General features: G+C 22.4%; 5 protein-coding genes across 5 annotated transcripts; 3 read left to right on the top strand and 2 right to left on the bottom strand.

The window, feature by feature from the left end:
• Window positions 1–195: 195 nt before the first annotated feature.
• Window positions 196–3,881, bottom strand: LOC128953407 (uncharacterized). The gene is made up of 4 exons (XM_054298895.1): window positions 3,643–3,881; window positions 2,728–3,522; window positions 1,403–1,468; window positions 196–1,291 (listed from the first exon to the last, which is right to left on the bottom strand). Exons 1-4 carry the CDS (start codon window positions 3,689–3,691, stop codon window positions 234–236), a joined length of 1,968 nt encoding a protein of 655 aa, XP_054154870.1. The 5' UTR covers window positions 3,692–3,881; the 3' UTR covers window positions 196–233.
• Window positions 3,882–10,991: 7,110 nt separating this feature from the next.
• Window positions 10,992–12,827, bottom strand: LOC128951952 (loricrin-like). Its single transcript, XM_054297263.1, has 2 exons — window positions 12,773–12,827; window positions 10,992–12,603 (listed from the first exon to the last, which is right to left on the bottom strand). Exons 1-2 carry the CDS (start codon window positions 12,816–12,818, stop codon window positions 11,192–11,194), a joined length of 1,458 nt encoding a protein of 485 aa, XP_054153238.1. The 5' UTR covers window positions 12,819–12,827; the 3' UTR covers window positions 10,992–11,191.
• A 1,419-nt stretch (window positions 12,828–14,246) lies between these two features.
• On the top strand, window positions 14,247–15,380 carry LOC128952025 (uncharacterized). The gene is made up of 3 exons (XM_054297351.1): window positions 14,247–14,287; window positions 14,461–14,843; window positions 14,953–15,380. The coding sequence occupies exons 2-3, from the start codon at window positions 14,481–14,483 to the stop codon at window positions 15,208–15,210; spliced, it is 621 nt and encodes a 206-aa protein (XP_054153326.1). The 5' UTR covers window positions 14,247–14,287; window positions 14,461–14,480; the 3' UTR covers window positions 15,211–15,380.
• A 1,226-nt stretch (window positions 15,381–16,606) lies between these two features.
• On the top strand, window positions 16,607–17,626 carry LOC128953397 (uncharacterized). The gene is made up of 2 exons (XM_054298885.1): window positions 16,607–16,833; window positions 17,270–17,626. The coding sequence occupies exons 1-2, from the start codon at window positions 16,753–16,755 to the stop codon at window positions 17,624–17,626; spliced, it is 438 nt and encodes a 145-aa protein (XP_054154860.1). The 5' UTR covers window positions 16,607–16,752.
• Window positions 17,627–18,639: 1,013 nt separating this feature from the next.
• On the top strand, window positions 18,640–19,857 carry LOC128952014 (uncharacterized). The gene is made up of 2 exons (XM_054297340.1): window positions 18,640–18,948; window positions 19,423–19,857. Exons 1-2 carry the CDS (start codon window positions 18,697–18,699, stop codon window positions 19,831–19,833), a joined length of 663 nt encoding a protein of 220 aa, XP_054153315.1. The 5' UTR covers window positions 18,640–18,696; the 3' UTR covers window positions 19,834–19,857.
• Window positions 19,858–26,137: the final 6,280 nt, after the last annotated feature.

The raw sequence follows: 26,137 nt of genomic DNA, 5'->3' as shown, positions 1-26,137 counted from the left end.
CGATATATAAAATTCTAAATTAATTTATTAATAATAATAATAATAATTATTATTATTATTATTATTAACTGTTACTTAAATTGTTTTAAAATTTAAAATAAATGATTTTTATTTAAAATTATTTGTTTGTTTTTTTAATGCTTAAAATACAAATAATGCTATTATTAGTGTTACAAAATGTTATATAAAATACAATTTTGTCTAAAAATTTAGTTATTTGTACTATCATTGGCTCATTTGGTAGCTTTGCCACCAGCACCAGGAGGTTTGGCAGGAGTAGCAGGACTGCTAGGAGCACCTGGAGGTTTAGGAGGAGCGCCAGGAGTTGCAGGAGCACCAGGAGGTTTGGGAGGAGCACCAGGAGTTGCAGGAGCACCAGGAGGTTTGGGAGGAGCACCAGGAGATGCAGGAGCACCAGAAGGTCTGGGAGGAGCACCAGGAGTTGCAGGAGCACCTGGAGTTGCAGGAGCACCTGGAGTTGCAGGAGCACCAGGAGGTCTGGGAGGAGCACCAGGAGTTGCAGGAGCACCAGCACTAGGAGGATAACCGCCAGAATTTGGAGGATAACCGCCAGCATTGGGTGGATAACCGCCAGCATTGGGTGGATAACCGCCAGCATTGGGTGGATAACCGCCAGCATTGGGTGGATAACCGCCATTTGGTGGATAACCGCCAGCATTGGGTGGATAACCGCCAGCATTGGGTGGATAACCGCCAGCATTGGGTGGATAACCGCCAGCATTGGGTGGATAACCGCCAGCATTGGGTGGATAACCGCCATAATTAGGAGGATAACCGCCACCATTAGGTGGGTAACCAGCGCCGCCATTAGGTGGATAACCGCCACCGTAAGGAGGATAACCGTAAGCATTAGATGGATAATCTTGAGCCGGTCGACCAGCATCTGAATTGCCCAGAGTTCTGGCGACACCGTTCAGTATATTGCCAACCGGTACGACAACATTGTCGACCAGTGTATCGACTACACCGCCGACAATCGGCAGTCTACTACCGCGTCGGCCACCATTATCACCACCACCGCCACCAAGTAGACCACTTAATAGACCAAATTTAAGTTTTTTATCTTTATTGCCGCCATTTTGTTGTTGTTGTCCATTAAGTTTAAGGATTTCCGACAACAGTTTGACTACTTTTTTGAATTTGTTGGCCAACTCTACCTCCAAATCTCTAATATTATCATCGGATTCATCGTAATTGTTGTTATTATTATAATAAACTCTATGATAGTTAGAATTATCTAGACTTGAATCGTTACAATTGATTGTAATAACTAAAAGTAAAATTTAAATTTTTAGAAAAAATAATTAAAAAATAAAATTTTATAATTAAATAAATTAATAATAAGTAGAATAATAATAATAATTAAAAAATATTTTTATACCAAACAATGTTAGAACAATAGTTAGAAAACTAAAAATTCTAAACTTAGACATAATTTTTTTATTGTCTATAATTTTTTAAAAAATAAATAAAATATGTTATATAACTGTATATAACATAACTAAATATACACATAAATAAAAATTAAATGATAGAAATAGTATTAAATTTAATATATATTTATTTTTGATTAAAAATATAAATCTAATGGACGTCTAAAGTCGTCATAAAAAAATTTTATTATTAATTTCAAATGTTTTTTTTTTAGAAATATTTTTTTTAGAAATACTTTTTTTTAATATCAAAAGTTAATTAATTACTTAAAGTACTGCCATTTTATGCAAAAAAATAAATAAAATATAATTAAATTTAGATATTTATATATTGTATTATATTTATGATATTGTTATGAAAAAATGTACTAAATTTAGACATATTTTTATTTAAAAAAAAAAGTTATTGATGTTTATTGGCTAAGTCTATATAAAAATATTTTAAATAAAATAAATAGTTTAAATATTAGTGTAAAAACAAAAAAAAATTAATTAAAAAGCTTTCATTTTTTAATAAATATTATTTAATTAAATATCAGAGATATAGAAAAAAGCAAATGTTTTTATCTATAAATATTTAATATTTATTTTTTTTCTAAAACAATACAACTATTATTTTATCATATACTAGAAATAATTGTCAATATAAATACTTTAAATATTTTTATCAGGGTTATAAATTTTTTGAAATTTTTTATTGTATTTTTAAACGACCAATTTTTACCAAAAAAATTAGTAAATTCCCTATAAATTCCCTATAAATTCCTTATAAATTCCCCATAAATTCCCTATAAATTCCCTATAAATTCCCTATAAATTCCCTATAAATTCCCTATAAATTCATCTATAAATTCCTCTATAAATTCATCTATAAATTTCCCCAATAACTCACTTAAAATATAAAAATTATTCCCTACTCTCAAAATATTTTCTCTCAAATAATATTAATTTTTAACAAAAAATTTTAGAATAAACAAAAATTCTGAATAAAATAAATAAAAACTAAAAAAAAAACAATTACAATATAAAAAAAACTTTTTTAAATTAATGATATTGTACTGTATTTGTCCCCGTACACTACATTAAAAAGCATATTTTATTATAGATATAATTTATTTATAAATAAATAAATAATTAATTTTTTATGATGCTTAAATATAATAAAAGTAAATTTATTAATTAATTTTTATTATCATTAATTAACATTAGTTTTTACATCAATATTCATCATAAGCTATTTAATTTTGGATTTATTATTTATATTATTATTAGCCTGTATTATAAGGACCAGGATAACCACCGGCACCAGCATTTGGTGGATAACCGCCAGCATTGGGTGGATAACCGCCACCATATGGAGGATAACCACCGGCACCAGCATTAGGTGGATAACCGCCAACATTGGGTGGATAACCGGCACCATATGGAGGATAACCATAGCCACCAGCATTAGGTGGATAACCAGCAGCATTGGGTGGATAACCGCCAGCATAAGGAGGATAACCGTAAGCATTAGGTGGATAACTACCGTTGACTTGAGCTGGTTTACCAGCATCTGAATTGCCCAGAGTTCTGGCGACACCGTTCAGTACATTGCCAACCGGTACGACAACATTGTCGACCAGTGTATCGACTACACCGCCGACAACCGGTAGTTTACTACCGCCTTTGCCACCTCCACCACCACCACCAAGTACACCACTAAGTAGACCTCCACCACCGCCACCACCACCAAGTAGACCACTTACTAGAGCTAATTTTAGTTTTTTATCTTTATTGACGCCATTTTGTTGTTGTTGTTGTTGTTGTCCATTAAGTTTAAGGATTTCCGACAACAGTTTGACTACTCTTTTGAATTTGTTGGCCAACTCTACCTCCAAGTCTCTAATATTATCATCGGATTCATCGTAATTGTTATTATTAACGTTATTATTAGGATTAGGATTACCGATATTATTAGGAATAGGATTAGCGTTATTATTAAAACTAACGATATTATTATTATTATAATTATTATTATTATTATTATTCAAATTTCCAGATCCATCCAGACTTTCACCGTTGATAACTAATAAACAAACAAAAMATTAATTAATAATAATTAGAAATATTATTATTAATAGAGAAGATAGAGAATTAGAATAATACTAATTATAAAAAATAAATATTTAAAAAGTTTTTTAAATACCAAACAATGTTAGAATAGTTATAATACTAAATATTATAAATTTAGACATAATTGTTGTTATTATTGTTGTTAATGTCTATTAATTTATTGTATTTAATAGTAAATTAATTGTTGTTCAATTAGTCTAACTCTATATATATATAACAATCAATTAACTATACAAACTATACTATTAACTATAAAAAAAATAATAAGTTAAATGATTGATATAATATTAAAACTTAGATTTAATATAAGTTTTTTTTTTGATTAAAATACTACTAAAAAACTATAGATCTAATGGACGACTCAAGTAGTGTTGGCAGAAAAAAATGAGAAATTTATTAAAAAATAATAGAGAAATTTCTAGAAAGTTTCTTAATARAGAAATTTTTTGTGAATTTTGTTTTCTCGATATAATTGTTATAATATTTGTAACAATTTATTGTTTTTACAATTAATAACTAAAATATTATTATTAGTAGTATTTTAAGTATTAATTAAAGTAAAAAAATAAATAAATAAATAATTAAATTATATTAAACTATGATATATTATATATATATAATAAATTAAAATGAATAATATTTTACAAAAATTAATTATTATTATAATTATTTTATATACGATATATATATATATATATATATATATATATATGTATCCCATTTTGTATAGTAGTGTTGTAAATGTAGTAAAATATTATATGTATATTATTATTAATATATCTCATTAATACAGTATTATAATGGCTATAGATATAGGGATCCCATTGTATAACACAAAAAATAGAAATTTCAATAGAAATTTTCTAGAAACTTTCTCAATAGGAAATTTATTAGAAATTTTCTATTTGCTCATCTCTTGACTTTCAAGTCGTCATAAGTTAAATGATATTAATTTCATTGAATTTTTTAAAAATATGTTTTTATATTAAAAAAAAATTTTTAAATCAAAAGTTAATTATAATTATTAAAGTACTGCCATTTTTGCAAAAAAAATAACAATTAATTAAATTTAGATATTTATATATTGTATTATAAATGAAATATTGTTTTGAAAATTTGTGTTAAATTTAGACATATTTTATATATTGTTGTTTTAGTGGCTAACTATATATAAAAATATTTAAAATTMAATTACATTTTAAATATTATTGAAAAACAAAAATTTTTAATTATATGGCTTTCATTTTTTGATTATTTAATTAAATAGATTTCATTTTATTAATTAGTTAATTAATTAATTAATTAACTTTCATTTTTTTTATTTAATTAATTAATAAATTAACTTTCATTTTTTAAAAATTATTTAATTAAATATTAAATTCATATAAAATAAATTACATATACCTGTATATAAAAAACAAATGTTTTTTTAAAAAAATAGATATTTAATATTTYCTAAAAAAATACAAGCATTACTAGAAATAATAGTCAAAATTAACTATAAAATATATTTATTATTAGTTTTATTTAATTGTATTGTACAATAAATAAATATTTATGATGCTATTAATATTAAACTAAAAATATTTATAACATTCAAAAAAATATATATAACAAAAATCTAATAAAAATATAACCAAAAAAATTAAAACATATATATTATTGAAACATTTTATTATTGAAAAATATACTATACTATAAATATACTATATAAATATATTATGTATATATACCATATAGATATATTATGTATATATATATACTATATAAATATATTATGTATATATACCATATAGATATATTATGTATATATGTATACCATATATTAAATAGTTAATAAATAAATAATTTTTATTAGTTTTTAACTGTTTTTTTAAATAAACATTTTTATGATGGCCCCCCCCCTATTACTGCTCATTATCAGCATTATCATTAACAGCTTTATCATGATTATTAGCATTATCATTATTATCATTATTATCAGCATTATCATCATTGTGATTGTTGTTGCCATGTTTAAAAGCAGCAATGCCACCAATACCAGCAATGTTAGCATTGCCGCCAATTATGCCGCTATAATCATTCAACTTGCCGTWTATAGGATGAAAAGCATTGCTAATCCCATTGATTAATATTGTAATTACTATATATATATATATATATATATAGAGGAAATAATAATATAATTATTCAAAAAAATTAACAATATATATATATATATTTAAATAATATAATATTTTAATTAACAACAACAAAAAAGTTTACCTAACAATGTAATAAAAATATTATTATATTTGTGTAATTTAAACATTGTTTTTTGTATTAAATAGTTTTAGTAAAGAAAACTTTTTTTAAAAAAATTGAATTAAATAAAAGTTATTATTATATTAATTATAAATTTAAAAAATAAGTTTTCATAAATTAATAACATATATAATATTTAGTTTAGTTTTTATATTAACATACATGCGTACTTTATTATTTTTAAAAAATATATTAGACTATTATTTAAAAAATAAACTTAAGTTTCTTAAATTTTCAATTTAAAATATATAATAATTATAAGTAATATACAGTATTTTGAATATTATTAAAACAATATAATACTATTTACAATTAGTTATGTGATATAATATAGCTATCTATTGACATAATTTATAACATTTAAATAAAATAAATTATATTAAATCTATTATAAATTATTGTTATTATCTATAATTTCAATTTTTTATTAATTCAAATATAATAATCTAAAATATTTTTGGTAATAACAAAAATAATTTAATAAATTAAATCTAAATAACATTTTTTTAAAAATAAATAATTTTATAAATGATTAAAAAGTAAACTATGTAAATTATTTAAATAAATAAATATATATTGCTTATTAACTATAAATCTATAAAACAATATTTTTATTTAATAATTATTTAATAACTATTATATTGTATATAAGTTATTAGTTTTGTAAGTAATATCAATTCATATCAATTGATATTAAATCATAACCCTGGTACTTTTTTTTACCCATAGATAAGTCAATTAATAAGTATAAAATTTATTATAAAAAAAACATTAATATTTTTTAACAAATATAAAAATGTGTTTAATTGAACCATATTTTCATTCAATAACAAGAAAATAACAAAACAATACAATACAAAATAATATAATAAAATAAATTATAATTTTAATAAACTTAGATTAAAATAACTAACTAATTACCAAAACAAAACATTTTTAAAAATATATAATCTATGTAAAAAAATWAATAAATAAATATTTTTAAAATAAAATATTTAAATAATTTTTAAAAAATAATTTAGAACATATATTAATATGATAATTATAATAAACTATTATTTATAATTATTATTTAGTTTTAAATTAATTAATTAATTAAATWAAATATTCATATCCATTTGATAATTAATTATCGAGTCTTTATCTCACTCCTGTCCCGTCCCGTCCCGAATCGGTTATTAAAACCCGTCATATCAAAAAAAAGTTTGTCCTGTTTTTTTGTGGCCGCCATTTTGTTTTTAARTTTTATTTGTTGCCAATTATTATTAGTTGATTCAAGCATTTCCGACAATATTTTGTATATAGTTTTAAAATTTTTGCCCAAAACTATATCCAAATCGTTAATATCGTTATTATTATTATTATTATTATTATTATTTTCATCATCATTATTATTATTGTCCAATGATTGACCATTGATTGTATGAATAATAGCTATAAAAAAAGTAAAAAAATAAATAAATTTGTTTGAGAAAAACAAATAAATAATTAGAATTAATTAGAATTTTATATATAAACAAAAATAAAATAATAATTAATTAATTATTATTATTATTATACCAAACAATCCTATAATAGTTAAACAAAAAATGTTTAATTTAGACATTTTGTTGTTGTTGTTGTTGTTGTTGTTGTTGTTTCTCTCTATATGTTTCAATCAGTCAATAAATAGTTAACTAAAAAAATATAATTTAATATAATTTTTTACAAAAAAAAAAATTACATTTATTTTATATATTATTATTATTATTATTATTATTAAACTATCCCATTAATTTAATTTAATAATTAAATTAATAATCCCACAAATTATACCAAACAATCCTATAATAGTTAAACAAAAAATGTTTAATTTAGACATTTTGTTGTTGTTGTTGTTGTTGTTGTTGTTTCTCTCTATATGTTTCAATCAGTCAATAAATAGTTAACTAAAAAAATATAATTTAATATAATTTTTTACAAAAAAAAATTACATWTATTTTATATATTATTATTATTATTATTATTATTAAACTATCCCATTATATATATATATATATATATATATAGTTAAACAAAAAATGTTTAATTTAGACATTTTGTTGTTGTTGTTGTTGTTGTTGTTGTTTCTCTCTATATGTTTCAATCAGTCAATAAATAGTTAACTAAAAAAATATAATTTAATATAATTTTTTACAAAAAAAAAATTACATTTATTTTTTTTAGTCTATAAGAGTCGTAATATATATATATATATATAAATTAAATATTAAGTTTCAATTAATACAAAAATTACTAAAAAAAAATGTTTCATTATTTAATTTTATGATTTTTAAAATAATTTTTTTAACTATAAAATAATTAATTAAAATACATTACTAGAGTAGTATAATAATAATATTTGCTAAACAAAACATTTTTTTTGAATATAATTAAAATATTATTTAATTAATAACAAAATAAAATTTAACCTAATAATGTAATTCAAAAAAAATATATCATTATTTATGTTTAATTGAAATTTAATTTTGTATTCAACAATATTAGTATTAGAAAAAAATTGAATTAAACAAAATAATTAAGTTATTTATTATTATATAAATTTTTTTTTCAAATGTTTAATAAAAATAATTTACATATAATATTTAGTTTTATAAACATATACAGTATATACACGTAGTTTTTTTTAAAAAATATAATTTATAAAAATTATTAATTATAATAAATTATAATCTCATTCCTGAAATCTGAAAGTCATTACCATTTTTTTTGTAAAAAAAATTATTTTATTTGTAGGAGTAGTTAAAACATTGTAATGTTTGATAATACCTGTCCCATCCACTCACCCATCCCTAACCCCTAATCATAGTATAATAGCTTATCAAATGATAAGGTTATAACTGTTGCTATACTATCAGCCATTACTATAGTATAGCTTTAATGCGGAGACAATTACTACTAATATAATACTAATAATATTATAATTAAATTTTTTAAAATAATACTTAATAATAATAATAATAATCTTAATAATACTTTTTAATATTTGTTACTATTATAAATCAATTATATTATTATTATTATTATTAGCAAAATAAACTTGATAACTTTACAAATAAATTTGTTATCCGTATTTATATTTTATTTTAATAATATTCAATAAATTAAATAATTATAACAAACAAAATATTTTTAAAATATAAAATCTATTTAAAACTAAAAAACAATAAAATATTTTAATAATTTTTTTTAAAATTAATAATTTAGAACATATTAATTATTTAATAAACTATTATTATTATATTTATTAGTTATAATTAGTTTTTAATTAAATTAATTAATTAATAAAATTCATATATCCATTTTTAATTAATAATTATCGTTATCTATCTCACTAACCCGTCCCGTCCCAGTCATTATTATTAATTATTATTATTAATTAGTATTATTAATTATTATTATTAATTATTATTATTAATTAGTATTATTAATTATTATTATTAATTATTATTATTAATTATTATTATTAATTATTATTATTTAGTCGCTATCTCACTACTCCATCCTGTTTCCCATTCGGTTATTATTTATAAAAAATATTATAATAATAATTATTATTAGACTATTAATTACACTAAATTTACACTAGAATTAAATACTAGAATAACTAGAGACTATTATTATTATTATTAATATTATTATTTAGTCTCTATCTCATTATCCCGTCCCGTCCCGTCCAGTCGGTCCCAATCGGTTATTATATTTACCCGTATGTGCTCTTCTATAACCATCTACTACCATCATTTTTTGACTACCATTTTCATCATCCAATAATTGACAATTTATTGTATTAATAATTGCTATTAACAACAAAATTTAAAAAATAAATAAATAAAAATAAATTTGTTTGAAAAAAATAAATAATAATTTTATAATTAAAATTAATTATTTAGAATATTTATGTTTTTAAAAAAAATAATTAATTATTATTATTACCAAACAATGCTATAATAGTTAAACAAAAAATGTTTAATTTAGACATTTTTTTTCTTTCTCTGTATGTTTCTATCAGTCAATCAATAGTTAACTAAAAAATAATTTTATTTTATAAATATAAGAGTCGTTATATATATATATATATACTGTATATACTAGTATATAAATTAAATATTAAGTTTCAATTAATAGAAAAAGTACTGAAATATGTTTGAGTTTGAAAATTTTATGATTTTTAAAATTATTTTTTTTTACTTTCAACTATAAAATAATAAATTAATTAATTTATTAACTGTTAACAACAACGAATATAATTGTTTTTATTTTAATTATTATTATTATTATTAAACTAAAAAACCTAACCCACCTACACATCAGCGCCTACCTATGCAACCAATTTTTATTATTATAACTTTTATAAATATTATATTATAGTTATATAACTATAACTATTATAAGTTTTAATTTATAAACTGTTAAAATTTTATATTTAAACAAAAATAAAATAATAAAATAATTATTATTATATCAAACAATGTTATAATAGTTAATTAAAAATAATGTGTTAATTTAAAAATATAATTTAATTAAATATATTTATTACAATTACAATTTTTTAGAAAAATTAATAAATAATATTTACTAATCATTTAGTTTTGTTTAAATTCTAAAAAAACAAAAATATAATAATATATAAAATTATAAAATAATTATATATTTAAATCATATACCAGTATATAATATATTAATAAAAACTATTTAATGTTACAAATGTTTGCATTAATTATACTAATATATAAATAGTTATAAACAGTATATACCGTATATTTATGCAATAAAAATATCAATTTATTAATTAACAAAAATAATAAATAAATAAAATGTTTTAATTATTACAGATTTAAGTTAACTATTTTTACAACAACAGCAACAAATATAATAGTTTTTATTTTATTATTTTTAATAATAATAATTATTATTATTATTATTATTATTATTAGTAGTAGTAGTAGTAGTAGTAGTAGTAGTAGTAGTAGTAGTAGTAGTAGTAGTAGTAGTAGTAGTAGTAGTAGTAGTAGTAGTAGTAGTAGTAGTAGTAGTAGTAGTAGTAGTAGTAGTAGTAGTAGTAGTAGTAGTAGTAGTAGTAGTAGTAGTAGTAGTAGTAGTAGTAGTAGTAGTAGTAGTAGTAGTAGTAGTATTAGTAGTAGTAGTAGTAGTAGTAGTAGTAGTAGTAGTAGTAAATTAAAAAAAACCTAACCCACCCACAATCAGCACCACCATCATCATCATCATCATCATCATCAGCACCTACCTATGCAACCAACCTATTTTCTTATAAATTACTACTGTTTATGTTTTAGCCAATCGTATTCACGTTTGGTAATCCTGTTTCCCTTTCCATCATAATATTCAATCACTGGTTGCTGAGGAGGATGACTATTGTGGTCATCATAATGCGGTCCACGTTCATCGTGATAGACACCCGAACCGGTTAGTATCACTTTTTTATACGGTTGACTGCGGCCGCGGCCGCCATTAAAATTGATAGTATCATCGGTATCAGCGCCCGGGTATTTTCTGATCAGTCTATCGTACTGTTCCTTATTAATACTGTTTCCTTGTTCATCATAGTAGCTAATAACTGGCTCACTGGCCATATTGTCATAGTGTACCCCTTGTTCGTCCCGCCAGACAGGCGGTCCTAACATTACTATTTCTTTGTAGGGCCGGCCGGTAGCGACTCCTTGTTCATCATCATTGCCTATACCACCGATACCACCACCACCACCACCACCACCACCACCAACACCCACACCACCAGTACTACTACCACTATTATACCTACTGACCAGTAGTTCGTATTCCTGTTTGCTAACCCTATTCCCCTGGCCATCATGATAGCCAATCACCGGCTTAGCCATTGATTTGCCATAATGTAGGCCATGTTCGTCCTGACTTAGGTCCGGACCTGTCATTACTAACATCTTGTATGGCCGCCGTTGCCCGCTTTGTTGTTGATGGCCACCACCGCCGCCACCGCCGCTGCCGCTGCTGTCGGTACTATCCATAGAGTTTAGACCCGAATAACTACTGATACCAATATCGACAGCAACTCCATGTGCTTTATGATGTGGATCAGCAGCAGCAGCACTACCAGCAGCACCGTTAGCTTTTGATTGTTGCTTATATTTGTTCAATAGTTTTTTATACTGTTTATCAGTTATCTGATTGCCATCATATCTAGGATAATAACTGATAACTGGTTTAGCCAAACGTGGATTGTCATTATCGTAGTGTGGTCCCTGTTCATCGTGATATAGGTCCGGACCGGACATACGGGCCTGTTTATAGGGACGACCACCACTACTACCACCACTACTGTCGCCCAGCGATGAATAACTACTGATACCGGCGTCGTCGTCATCGTTGTAGTAGTCATTGTAGCCATCATTATATCTTCGACGACTACTGCCGTATCCATGACCGCCACTACCGCCTGACCTCCTCATGTGTCCTCCACTTTGACGATGATGATGGCGGCCATACTGTCTACCACCACCATAACCACCGCCACCGCCAATCAAACTTCTACCCCCTACCGGTGTGCCGGCCCAACCGTTTGGCAGTTTTCTGCGTCCGCCATCACTACTACCACCCGATCTTTGGCCAATCGATGGATATCTGCCGCCGACTCTGTCATCATTATAGTCCGTATCAAATGAGTCCGCATTTGGATAGTAAGCACTGATAAACACTTTAAATAAATAAATAAAATAATTAATTAATTAATTTTTTTGTTAAATTAATGTAATAAATATATATATATTGTATAAATTGTATTTTTTGTAATTTAATTTTTTTTGCAATAAACAAATAATAGTAAAACAACTATAATTAATTAATTAATTAATTAAGATTATTACCAAAAACAGTGATAAATGTTAGGCAAAACAAATAATATTTTAACATGCTAACTTTTAAATTAAATTTTTATAAATTATATATATATATATATATATTTTTATTTTTGTTTTATAAGCTAATAAAATGGCTGATCTGTTTACAAAAATATTTAATTAAATTTTTTTTTTGATGTAAATTAATTAATTATTATGTGTATAAAAATAATGTTTTACTAAATTTTTTTTAAAAAATTCAATAGATATTTATCTAAATTGTTTATTATTATTATTATTATTATTAATTAAACTAGATATTTAATTTTAATTACAAACAAATTAGATAAGTAATATAAATAATAATTATTAATTATTTATTTAATATAAATATATGATATCAAAAAAAAAATTAATGACAACTATTTTTTTAAGTATACATTTAATAATATTAATGACAATTAATTACTAATTATTAATTGAATACCTATAAAGTTATAAAACTTATTAAATATTTTAATTATTTATTTTTATCAGTAATAACAACAACAATAAACAATTTGATTGAAACAAGTGTCACCCTATGTTGGGTTTATCCTACTATGGGGTGGGTGTGGGGTAGCAATAGATACGGTTAGACTAGAGATGACTGGGTATATTTAGTAAATGTAAATATTTATTTTTTTATTTATTAATAATTAATTAATTTTTATTAATTTTTATGTTTTTTTTGTATAGTTATAGAAACTGTCGCCAACTATTATATTGAAAATAATAATTAAAATACTAATTATTTGCTTATATTATATTTACAAATTGTTAAGTTGGTAAATAATCTAGATGAATTAATTTATCAAGATAAACTACATAATTTTAAAACAATATTTGATATAATATAAATCAAATAAATATTTGATTTATATTATATTATTATTTTTTTCTGATAAATAGAGATAATTTTATTTTTATTTTAATACAATATAGTTATAAACTAAATCATTTATAAAATAATTTAATTATTCATTATTTCATTTTTATCAATTGTAAGTAAAATTAAGTATTATTATTATAATAATATTTAATTTAAAAAAAAATCTATTTATCTAAAAAAAATATAATGTGCACTTGAATTATTAATTATAATAATTTATTTGTAGATTAAAATAAACTTCAAACTTGATAACAATTAATTGTTTTTAATATTATTGAATATATCAATAAATAAAATGCTATTAATGCTATTAAAAATTATATTTAATAATATTATTTACTTTTTTATTTGTTATAAAATAATATTTTCATTGAAAGATGGAGTTATTAATATCAAAATATATTATATAATACTGTAATTAATATTTATTACAACTATTTAGTGCAACATTAGTACTGTATTACAAAATGCATTACATTAACATTTATTATAAATAAATATAATAAATAATTTATAAAATATAATTATTTTTTTACAAATAATTGATAGTACTGTATATATTTTAATTATTTTATTAAAACTCAATTTTTTGAAACATTTTATTTATCTAGGTAACATTTTTTTTTAAAATAAAATTTTATTTAGTATTGTAAAATAAATAAATATTTAGCATGCTAAATTTTCTATTTTGATAATTTTATTTGTGTGTCTAATAATGTGTTCATATTTTTTTTAAAAAAATATTAAAAAATAATWATTAATTATWAATTATTATTATATTTAGATATTTTCACAGACAAAACTATGTCCAGTATACCGGAAACACCCTATTTTTGTGTGTTTGTCGAYCAACCATCGATACTACCGTTCCCAACAACAACATCAACCACTGACTGTATGCCCAGATATACACAGACTAACCAATGTTTCCTAACATTTCGTACCCGCGATGGCCTACGCCAGCATCTGTTTGACCAGCATTTCAATAGTAATAATAATGGACGTAATAATGTGGCCGATTACGGTGCCGTCGATAGGTTTGTGACCGACCATCTGGACTATCAGGACAGGCTAGTCGTAGCCATGTCCTCCTCCATCCGGTTATTGCCCGATACTAACGGTAAAAGTCTATACAGGGGTTGTCCAGCGTGTGATCGTATTATTGCCGTATGTATTGAAAAAAAAGTTTTAATTTTTTGATTAAATTTAAAACAAAAAAACTGTTAATAATTTTATTGTCTAATAATATGCTATAATAATAATAATACTTTAATAGGTATATGATATCAAACCCGATCCCAACCCATCCCAACGGGCCTACAATTCAATCGATATCCTTGACATTGATAAGTGTTTTTCGGGTAATACTGTCAACCATATTGGCACACATATCAAATACTATCCATACGAGTGTCGSCGRTGCTATGAATCAATTCAGGCCAACAAACAACAACAACGGGAACCGGGATGTGTTGGTGACTACTACTACTGTCAAATCGGCTACCAAAGCCATAATYAGRCGRCATATTATTAACAAACATTTGCTAATAGATAGACTAAACAGAGATCAATTGGACAGKGAGGTCGAGTTGGGAACGTATARTTTTCGGGTATCCCTATTGGATAGACTAATAGCTAGAAATATCTAAATGATATGTTTAATACTACTATATTATTAGTGATAATACTATATTTAATTATTACCAGGTTAACTTTTTTTAATTTTTTAACAATAAAATATTTATAGAAAATTATATAAAGTTATATAATATAATCATAAATTTATGTTTAAATTTGATTTGATTAAAAAAAATATTATTTTAAAAAATTATTTTCTACTAATAAAAAAAACTAAATCAATATTTGTTAAAAATCTTAATTAAATATATATATATTTTATATATCAAAATTTATAAATTATAACACTTATATAAACTATAGTTTAATTTAAAAGTTTATTATTAGATTTTTTATCCATATATGGATATATAGTATATATTATTTGTTTTCAAACATTAATATTGTTTTACATTATTATTAGTTTAAAAAAATGTATTAAATAATAATCAGTATATTATAGATAATGACTACTATTTTTTAAAAATAAGTTTCTATTTTAATTTTTAAAAATAAAATAAATAGTATAAATATATATATATATATATATTGTAACTAATTTTATTATTATGATTTTTTTCTGTTTAAATTATATAATCAATTTAAAATATATTTTTGTTATAATATATTACAATGTATTTTTATTACTAAACTAAAAAAGTTTTAAATTGTTTTACATTGTGCTACTCATAGATGGAAATACATATTATATTATCAATAGTTTATAATATTATTTTTTACATTATTTATTTATTACAGTATTTAATATTTGCATTACACTACTAAATGGCATTACATTATTATTAATTAAATATTTAATAATAATATGTAATAATCAGTTTAAATAATAGTATAAATAAAAAAAAACTGTAACATTACATTTTTATTACATATTATTAATTGATCAAACTTTGTTAAAAATAAAATTTACTTAAATAAATATATTTTAAAAATATTGTAAAAATAAATAATTTATATTTAAATACTTATAATAATTGTTAAGTTTTTTTTGTGACAAATTTGTTAATAAATTGTTAACACTTATAATTGTATGTAACATTCAATTTATTGTTATATTTAATTTTATTTAATTATATTTGTAATTAACAATTATTTTATATTTTTATATATTTTTAAAAAAAATATTTAGATAAATTATCTAGGCACACACACACACCCACTCATACACACCCAACACAACTATGTCTAGTATACCGGAAACACCATATTTTTGTGTGTTTGTCGACGACAACCCTATACAATCAGCTACCAGTGCCGACTGTWTRCCYAGACATACCTGGRATAACCAATTATTTCTAACATTTCGACCCGATCCGAGCTCAGGGATCACTTAGTGGACAAACATTTTAACAACTGTATTACCCCCGACTACTACTACGAAWCTGTGGATAAATTTTTGGCCGGCCATCTAGACTATCAGGATCGGCTCCGGGAGGCAATGTCCCAACCGATTAGGTCATTGCCCGATTCGGCTAGAAGTCTATACMGGGGTTGTCCAGCTTGCGATCGTATTATTGCCGTATGTTTTAATTTAKTTGATTATCATATAATTATTTTATTATAATTTTATTAAATAAAATAATATTTGATTTTAATAATATATTTATATTAATATAATATGTAATTAAAAACATAATATTTAAATATATAAATGATTTACGCCCCCCGTATTATATAAGTATTACTAAATAATAATTATTTTATTGTATTTATATATATATATATATATAAAAATAATTAATTAATTTAATTTAATTACTAAATATTTTATTTAGAAAATTATTTAAAAAAAATAGATTTACATTATGTTATTATTATTACTTATTATGTYATTATTATTACTTATTATGTTATTATTATTACTTATTATGTTATTATTATTAGTACTTATTATGTTATTATTATTAATTATTATTATTTCTTATTAATTTATTTATTTAATATAATTGATCTAGGTATTTGATATTAGCATCGATGGGGACAACCCGAACCCGGCCAACGATTTCGATATACGCGATATTAATGACCACTTTTCCGGCAACAATGTCAACCATATTAATCCGCATATCAAATACTATCCGTATGAGTGCCGCCGTTGTCACGAATCCCTGGCCAACACCAACACCAACACCAATACCAACAACAATAACGGATCTACTATTGTCAGGACAGCCACCAAAAATATAATTAGACGCCATATAATTAGCCAACATTTGCTACGGGAGGCACTGGACAAACAAATGTTGGAACTGGAGGTCGACAGGTTGACTGTAGACTGTAGACTATCCCTATTGGATAGTCTGTCCATTTAGAAACAAAAACAATAATTATTTATTGTTTTTTTTCAGTAAAATACTAATTGCTATTATTATTATTATTATTATTTTAAATTCAATTACAGRTATATAATACTGTATAATAATAATAAGTAAAAGTCATAAAAAATAATAATTATTATAATATTAAACTAATAAATACAGTATAATTATGTTAACATAAAGATATAGTACAACAACAAAATTTATTATAATTTTTTAAATATATATATATATAGTATTATATATAACTAAATAATAATTTACATATATATTTAAAATTTAYTTTATATCAAAATTATATACATATATATTGATTTGCAATTTGCTAAATAGCAGTTTACAATTATACAATTAAATTGTTTWTTAATACAAATTTTTTATAAAATTTAAAAACAAAAATTGTTTTCTAAAATATATTTATAWAATWMAARTTTGTAACAAAATATATTTTGAAAAAAAAAATAATAAAATCATTTATTTAAATACACATATATACTGTATATCAAATATAAATTAAAACTTTATAATTATTTAGACTTAAATTTTACATTTTTTTAAAACTTTTTAAAATCATAGATGGTAGTAATTATATTTTGATAATAATARTAATAACTAAATAAAAYTATTTCATTTACATTATGAAATAAATTACATAAACTATGKTTATTATTATCACWTATTATAATTATAGTTAATATAWGTATACCTGTAAATAAAACATATATATATATATATATATATRTATTTACACTGCCATTATTATTATTATTATTATTATTATTATTATTAATTTGTTACATCATAATAATATCATAATATCCGGTAATATAATTTATTTTAATTTAATTTTTAAGAAAAATAATTATTATAAAAATCATATTTTATTTTCAAATAGGTATATATATATATATTTAGCTAGCTTGAATTTTTGAATAACTTGAAAATTATCAATATATATATATATGGCTAACTTACCTAGCTATTTTTGTATATTCAATGATGATGATAATAATAATAATAATGACTACCCGGTGCCGCCGACCATTACCGAGGACTGTCAACCTATGTATACCCGAGACAATCAATGTTTTCTAACATTTAGTACCCGTACGGGACTGAGGGAACACCTAAGGGACAGGCATTTCAATCATCGCCGGTGTCAGKCAGATACGGGTGCWGTCGAGAAATTTCTAACCGAGCACCTGAACTATCAGGACCGGCTCAGGGAGTCTATGACCGGCAGCAATAATAAGTCGTTACCCGATTCGGCTAAAAGTCTATACCGTGGATGTCCAGCCTGTGATCGTATTATAGCCGTATGTATTGTATTATTATTATTATTATAAAAATATTRGATTATTATTAGTAGTAGTATTAATCTAAAAAATTACTGTATTATTATTGTTATTATTATTATAAATAATTATTGTATTATTATTTTTATTATTATAAAAAATACTTAATTATTATTAGTAGTAGTATTAGTCTAAAAAATTACTGTATTATTATTATTATAAATAATTATTGAATTATTATTTTTATTATTATAAATAATTACTGTATTATTATTTTTATAAAAAAATTATTATTATAGTATTATTGTTATTTTGTTATTTTATCATGTACAATTTTATTTTATTTTTTAATTAGACTATTAACAGTAATCATAGTTTAAAACAAACACATTATTAAGTTTTAATAATAATAATACAGTTAATTAATTTATATATATATATATATATATATTTATTGATAAACTTTTTATTAATTTAATAGTATATAATTAACAGGTATATGATATTATCATTGCACCCGAACCGGACCCRAGCCTTGACAACAAYAAYAACACTAACAATCCCGACCCGAACCCGTCATCATCATCGGACCCGACCTATGATTTCGATATACTAGACATTGATCAGTACTTTTCGGGCAACAATGTCAACCATATTAACCCGCATATCAAATACTATCCGTATGAGTGTCGCCGWTGTCACGAATCCCTGGCCAACACCAATGTCGGTAATAACGGGTCGGTCCCGACTATTGTCAAGACAGCTACCAAAGCGACAATTAGACGACATATTATTAACAGACATTTGCTAACCGAGCGATTAGAACGATCTCAAYTGGAAAGGGAGGTCAACAGRTGTACACTGACCTATAGGGTGTCGGTATTGGACAGACTATCGGCAAATTGATGCCCCAAACAATTTATGTGGCGATGGGGGGGTTAAACACCGTTTTACCCATACGTTTGAGTAGTCCTAACCAAAGACTTATTACTGTTAGACATAATCAAGAAATTATGTTTTATTAATTAGTTTTATTACTAATTAATTAATTAATTATTACTATTATTATTACTAATATTATTACTAATATTATTACTAATATTGTTACTAATATTGTTACTAATATTATTACTAATAATATTATTACTAATAATATTATTACTAATAATATTATTACTAATAATATTATTACTATTATTAGTTTAACAAGTATCTTTACATTTATATGAATTTTACAAACTTAAAAATTTAATTTTAATTTTGTAAAAATTTATAATTGTTATAATAATAATTTATTCATAAATTTTTAATTATAATTAAATAAATAAAATAACGACATTCATAATATARGTAAATATATATATATATATATATATATATATAATAGTATAAACATAATGCTATTTTCGATAATTATTTTWTAAAAAAACTAATTTATTTATAAATAATAAATAAATAGTTAAAATATTATTAGGAATAAAATTTGTAATCCCTTTACAATAATCTATTAGTTACTAAATTATATAAAGTTTGCAAAAAAACTGTAATAAAACAATTGATGTATTTATATATCTAAATATATATAATATAAATAAATAAATATACTATATAAAAACTACAATATATTATTTTGCTTAAATATTATTTCCACCCCCCCCCTTATAAGTTCATTAACACTATGAAAAATAAAATTTAAATTTTTTAAAAAGTATTTACAACAAATTGTCAACAAATTACACACAAAAAAATGGATTTTTCTATTAGAAAATAAAAAATAAATAAAAATATATTATTTAATATTAAAAAAACACTGTGATTTTTTATTTGATGGGAAACAAACAATATCAATGAGAAAAATAAATTAATAGCTATTAAATACATTACACACACACAYACACATACASACACACACACAAACATACACACACACACACACACACACACACACACACACACATACACACACACACACACACACATACGTACACACATACACACATACACACATACATACGTACACACACACATACACAGTAACGTAGTAACGACACAGTAACATAGTAACGACATCCGCTCTCTATGGCACAGGTATTGGCGATTGTATGAAATGTTTTCAGCCACCGATGATTAAAACAACAACAAAAACAACAAGTGTTTTATCATCATACAAACTACCCGTTCAACAACCGGATGTCTATAAATTAGTAGACAATTATTAAAATCAAAAAAAAAATTAATAAATTTAAACCAAAAAAAATAAAATTAAAATTTTTTTAATTGAGAACAAAATTTTTTTTTATTTTCTAATTATGCAAAAAAAATATTTAGAAATATTTTTTTATGTTTGCATTAATTTAAATTATTTGACAAATCAATTATTATTATTATAGTTATAGTTATTGCTTTATTAATGGGAGGGGCGGGGCGGGTGCCTAATGTATAGATAACATATAGTTTTATTTTTGCATTTTAATAATAATAATAATAATAAATTTATATGTATAATGAATATTATGAATATATTACATATAAGTATTAAATATGATATTAATATATATTTTGTATAAAAAAAACTGTTTAACAAAAATTTTATGTAACAATTATATACAATATATTATACAGTAGTTGTTATTGATATGAAGTTTATATCATAATACTTATTAAATATAAATTATTTAATATATATTTATTAGTATTACTGTATAAAAATAAGTTAATTTCAAATAAATTATAATTGATATATAATTTTATAAATGTTTTTTTTTTAAAAAATTGTATCTTTAAACAAAAAAAATTTGCATATAAATATGCTAATTTATATCAATCATATACACTGTATATATAATATGATAATATATACTAAACTATATATCTATCAAATTATTGACCGATTTGTTAGCAAATATATTAGATATTTTAAATTTATATTTTGTTATATACTATGTTATAAGTTATATAAATTTTTAAATACTTTATTATCATATTATAATACATCAATACATCAATATATTATATATATATATATCTAACAGGCAATAATTTTTTTAAAAATTAAAATAAATTATTTTTTTTAAATACAAAAATTATCTGATAATATATATAACAATTTTTTATTATCCATTACTCTATTTTGCATAACATGTTTATAAACATAACTTTGATTTTTTATTATTTTTTTAAATACATTTATTAAATTGTAAATGTATTTATGTTAATGATTGCCATTAACTAATTTATTAAAATTAAATATATATATATATATATTATAATAGCCTTACAATTAAATTAATAAAAAAACATAAAATAAGTTAAAGCCTATAATACTTTAGTAGTATATAATATATTTTAAAAATTGTTTTAACTTTTATTTTATTTTTTTGCGCATTTTATTATTATTATTATTATTATTATATAGTATATTGATATTTATCATCAATAGTATGAGATGTTTATGTATTTATATCACTCTTAAAAATAGTTGTAATAAAAATTTTTAAAATAATAATAAAAAAATTAACTATACTTTAAGGCAAAGTGATATCAGTTTTAAAAATCAAATTTAAGAAAAAAGTTTTATTTGTGTTTAAACTCTCTCTCTCTCTCTCTCTCTCTCTCTCTCTCTCTTAATGTAAATTTGTAATACTATTTTAATAGTCAATTATTATTTTATAATTATTATTTAATTGGTTTTTAAAATATCACGATTATATACCGTATATACATTTATATTTATATAATCATAATTATTATACACATAATATAAATACAGTATTTTCAGTATTTTATTTACAGATTAAATATATTTATAACGATTTTGTTTTTATTATCATATTATTAGTAGTATATACTGTATATATATATATATATATATATATATCAATAGCTATATATAAACACATTTTATAGCTGTTTTAAAATCAGGGTTGCTAAAGGTTTTCGATTTCAGGGGGGGGGGGGGTATAGGGGGAGGTAAAATGGCAAAATTTTCGAAAAAGCTTGGGGGGGGGGGGTATAGGGGGGGGTGAACATTTTTTATTGCATTTTTAAACGACAATTTTTGCCAATTTTGAGTAAATTCCCATTAATTTCCCACTAAATTCCCACTAAATTCCCACTAAATTCCCACTAAATTCCCACTAAATTCCCACTAAATTCCCACTAAATTCCCACTAAATTCCCACTAAATTCCCACTAAATTCCCACTAAATTCCCACTAAATTCCCACTAAATTCCCATTAAATTCCCAATAAATTAACTAATAAAAATAACTTAAAAATATTCTCAGCTTAATTTCTCAATACTCAAAATGTTTTCTAAATATTACACGATTTCTAAATATATATATAACTATTATAATTATAATTATTAAATAAAAATATTATTGTTTTTAAAAAATAGTTATTAATTAAAAAATTAATGATATAGTACTGTATTTATTATAACGTTTTAATAATAATAATAAAAATAAAATTGGCAGAAATAATTATTAATTAGTTCTAAATAATTAATTTAATTTAAGAATATATCTTTTTATAGTATTTAAATTGAACCATAACTAACAAATTTTAATATAAAGATTCTAAATTCCCACTAATTTCATATAAATTCCCACTACATTCTCATTAATTCCTTAAAAATTCTTAATAAATTTCCACTAAATTATCTATAAATTAACTAATAAAAATATTCCTAACTTAATTCTCAATACTCAAAATGTTATCTAAAATATTCATTTTTAAAAAAATATAAAAAATAAAGAAATGCATAATTATATAACTATAATTATGATAATTAATTAAAAATACAATTATTTAGTTATAAAATTGATTAAAAAATTAATGATATAGTACTTTATCTTAGTATTATAGTATTATAGTACTTAGTGTTTATTATAACGTCTTAATAATAATGTGAAAAATAATTATTAAATAACTAAATAATTAATTTAAGAATATTTTTTTAGATAGTACTTCATATTGAACCATAACTAACACACTTTAATAAAAAGTTTAAAAATATTAAAATATAATTATTTTAAAATTTATGCTAAAAATTTGTTTTCGACTTTTAATATGAAATAATATATATATTTATTTATTTATAAAGAGCTAAAAAATAAAATATATTTAATTATTTTTTTGAAAATTGGTGGGAATTTATTTTTTCCCTTGTGGAGTGCCCCTACTTTATTTATGTAATATTTATTTAATATCATAATTATTATTTTTAAAGCACATAACTAACACATTTTAATATAATGTTTAAAATATTAACATTAATTTTCTTGAAAATTGGTGGGAATTTATTTTTTCCCTTGTGGAGTGCCCCAACTAGTGTAAATAATGTTAAATTGATGTAATTAAGTATTTTTATCTATTTATTTTCTATACATAAGCTATTAATTTATATTAAAACTAATTTAATATTTATTTTTTTGTTTAATATAAAATTTTACATAGTTGAAAAAAATTGGTAGGGGGCCCCCTAACTTTTTGGCTTCATGCCAGGGGGGGTAAAAGCAAAAATTTCTCCATCTCAGGGGGGGGGGTAAGACGTCTTACCCCCCTACCCCCTTTAGCAACCCTGTTTAAAATATTTGCTCCGGTATTGACTTTTAATTGCTTGTGTGTGTGTGTGTGTGTATGTGTTTGAGGGCACATACAGTACATACTCTCTCTCTCACACACACACACACACACACCTGTCCATTGAGTATTCAATTCATTTGGGCGATGAAAGAGTTGTTTTCCCAAAAGTGGAAGTATAGCCAAAAACTCGACATACCTTTCCCTTCATATCCATTATAAGTAACATACAATTGATTACTTGTGCTCTCTCTCTCTCTCTCTCTCTCTCTCTCTCTCTCTCTCTCTCTCTCTCTCTCTCTCTCTCTCTCTCTCTCTCTCTCTCTCTCTCTCTCTCACACACACACAAACACAATGGGGATGATATAACTTATGTTATAACTAAATAATTGTATTTTTAATTAATTATCATAATTATAGTTATATAATTATGCATTTCTTTATTTTTTATATTTTTTTAAAAATGAATATTTTAGATAACATTTTGAGTATTGAGAATTAAGTTAGGAATATTTTTATTAGTTAATTTATAGATAATTTAGTGGAAATTTATTAAGAATTTTTAAGGAATTAATGAGAATGTAGTGGGAATTTATATGAAATTAGTGGGAATTTAGAATCTTTATATTAAAATTTGTTAGTTATGGTTCAATTTAAATACTATAAAAAGATATATTCTTAAATTAAATTAATTATTTAGAACTAATTAATAATTATTTCTGCCAATTTTATTTTTATTATTATTATTAAAACGTTATAATAAATACAGTACTATATCATTAATTTTTTAATTAATAACTATTTTTTAAAAACAATAATATTTTTATTTAATAATTATAATTATAATAGTTATATATATATTTAGAAATCGTGTAATATTTAGAAAACATTTTGAGTATTGAGAAATTAAGCTGAGAATATTTTTAAGTTATTTTTATTAGTTAATTTATTGGGAATTTAATGGGAATTTAGTGGGAATTTAGTGGGAATTTAGTGGGAATTTAGTGGGAATTTAGTGGGAATTTAGTGGGAATTTAGTGGGAATTTAGTGGGAATTTAGTGGGAATTTAGTGGGAATTTAGTGGGAATTTAGTGGGAATTTAGTGGGAATTTASTGGGAATTTACTCAAATTTGGCAAAAATTGTCGTTTAAAAATGCAATAAAAAATGTTCACCCCCCTATACCCCCCCCCCCCAAGCTTTTTCGAAAATTTTGCCATTTTACCTCCCCCTATACCCCCCCCCCCCTGAAATCGAAAACCTTTAGCAACCCTGATTTTAAAACAGCTATAAAATGTGTTTATATAAAGCTATAGATATATAAATTTATATATATTTATAATATTAATAATATGATAATAAAAACAAAATCGTTATAAATATATTTAATCTGTAAATAAAATACTGAAAATACTGTATTTATATTATGTGTATAATAATTATGATTATATATATATATATATATATATATATATATATATATATATATATATATATGTATATACGGTATATAGTCGTGATATTTAAAAACCAATTAAATAATAATTATAAAATAATAATTGACTATTAAAATAGTATTACAAATTTACATTAAGAGAGAGAGAGAGAGAGAGAGAGAGAGAGAG

Source organism: Oppia nitens, unplaced genomic scaffold (assembly GCF_028296485.1).
Source record: "Oppia nitens isolate AA-2021 unplaced genomic scaffold, nextdenovo-longstitch-racon4-pilon3 scaffold11_pilon_pilon_pilon, whole genome shotgun sequence".
NCBI classification, from domain to species: domain Eukaryota; kingdom Metazoa; phylum Arthropoda; class Arachnida; order Sarcoptiformes; family Oppiidae; genus Oppia; species Oppia nitens.
The sequence above is the reverse complement of the archived record's forward strand: the minus strand, read 5'-3'. Positions and strand labels throughout refer to the sequence as shown.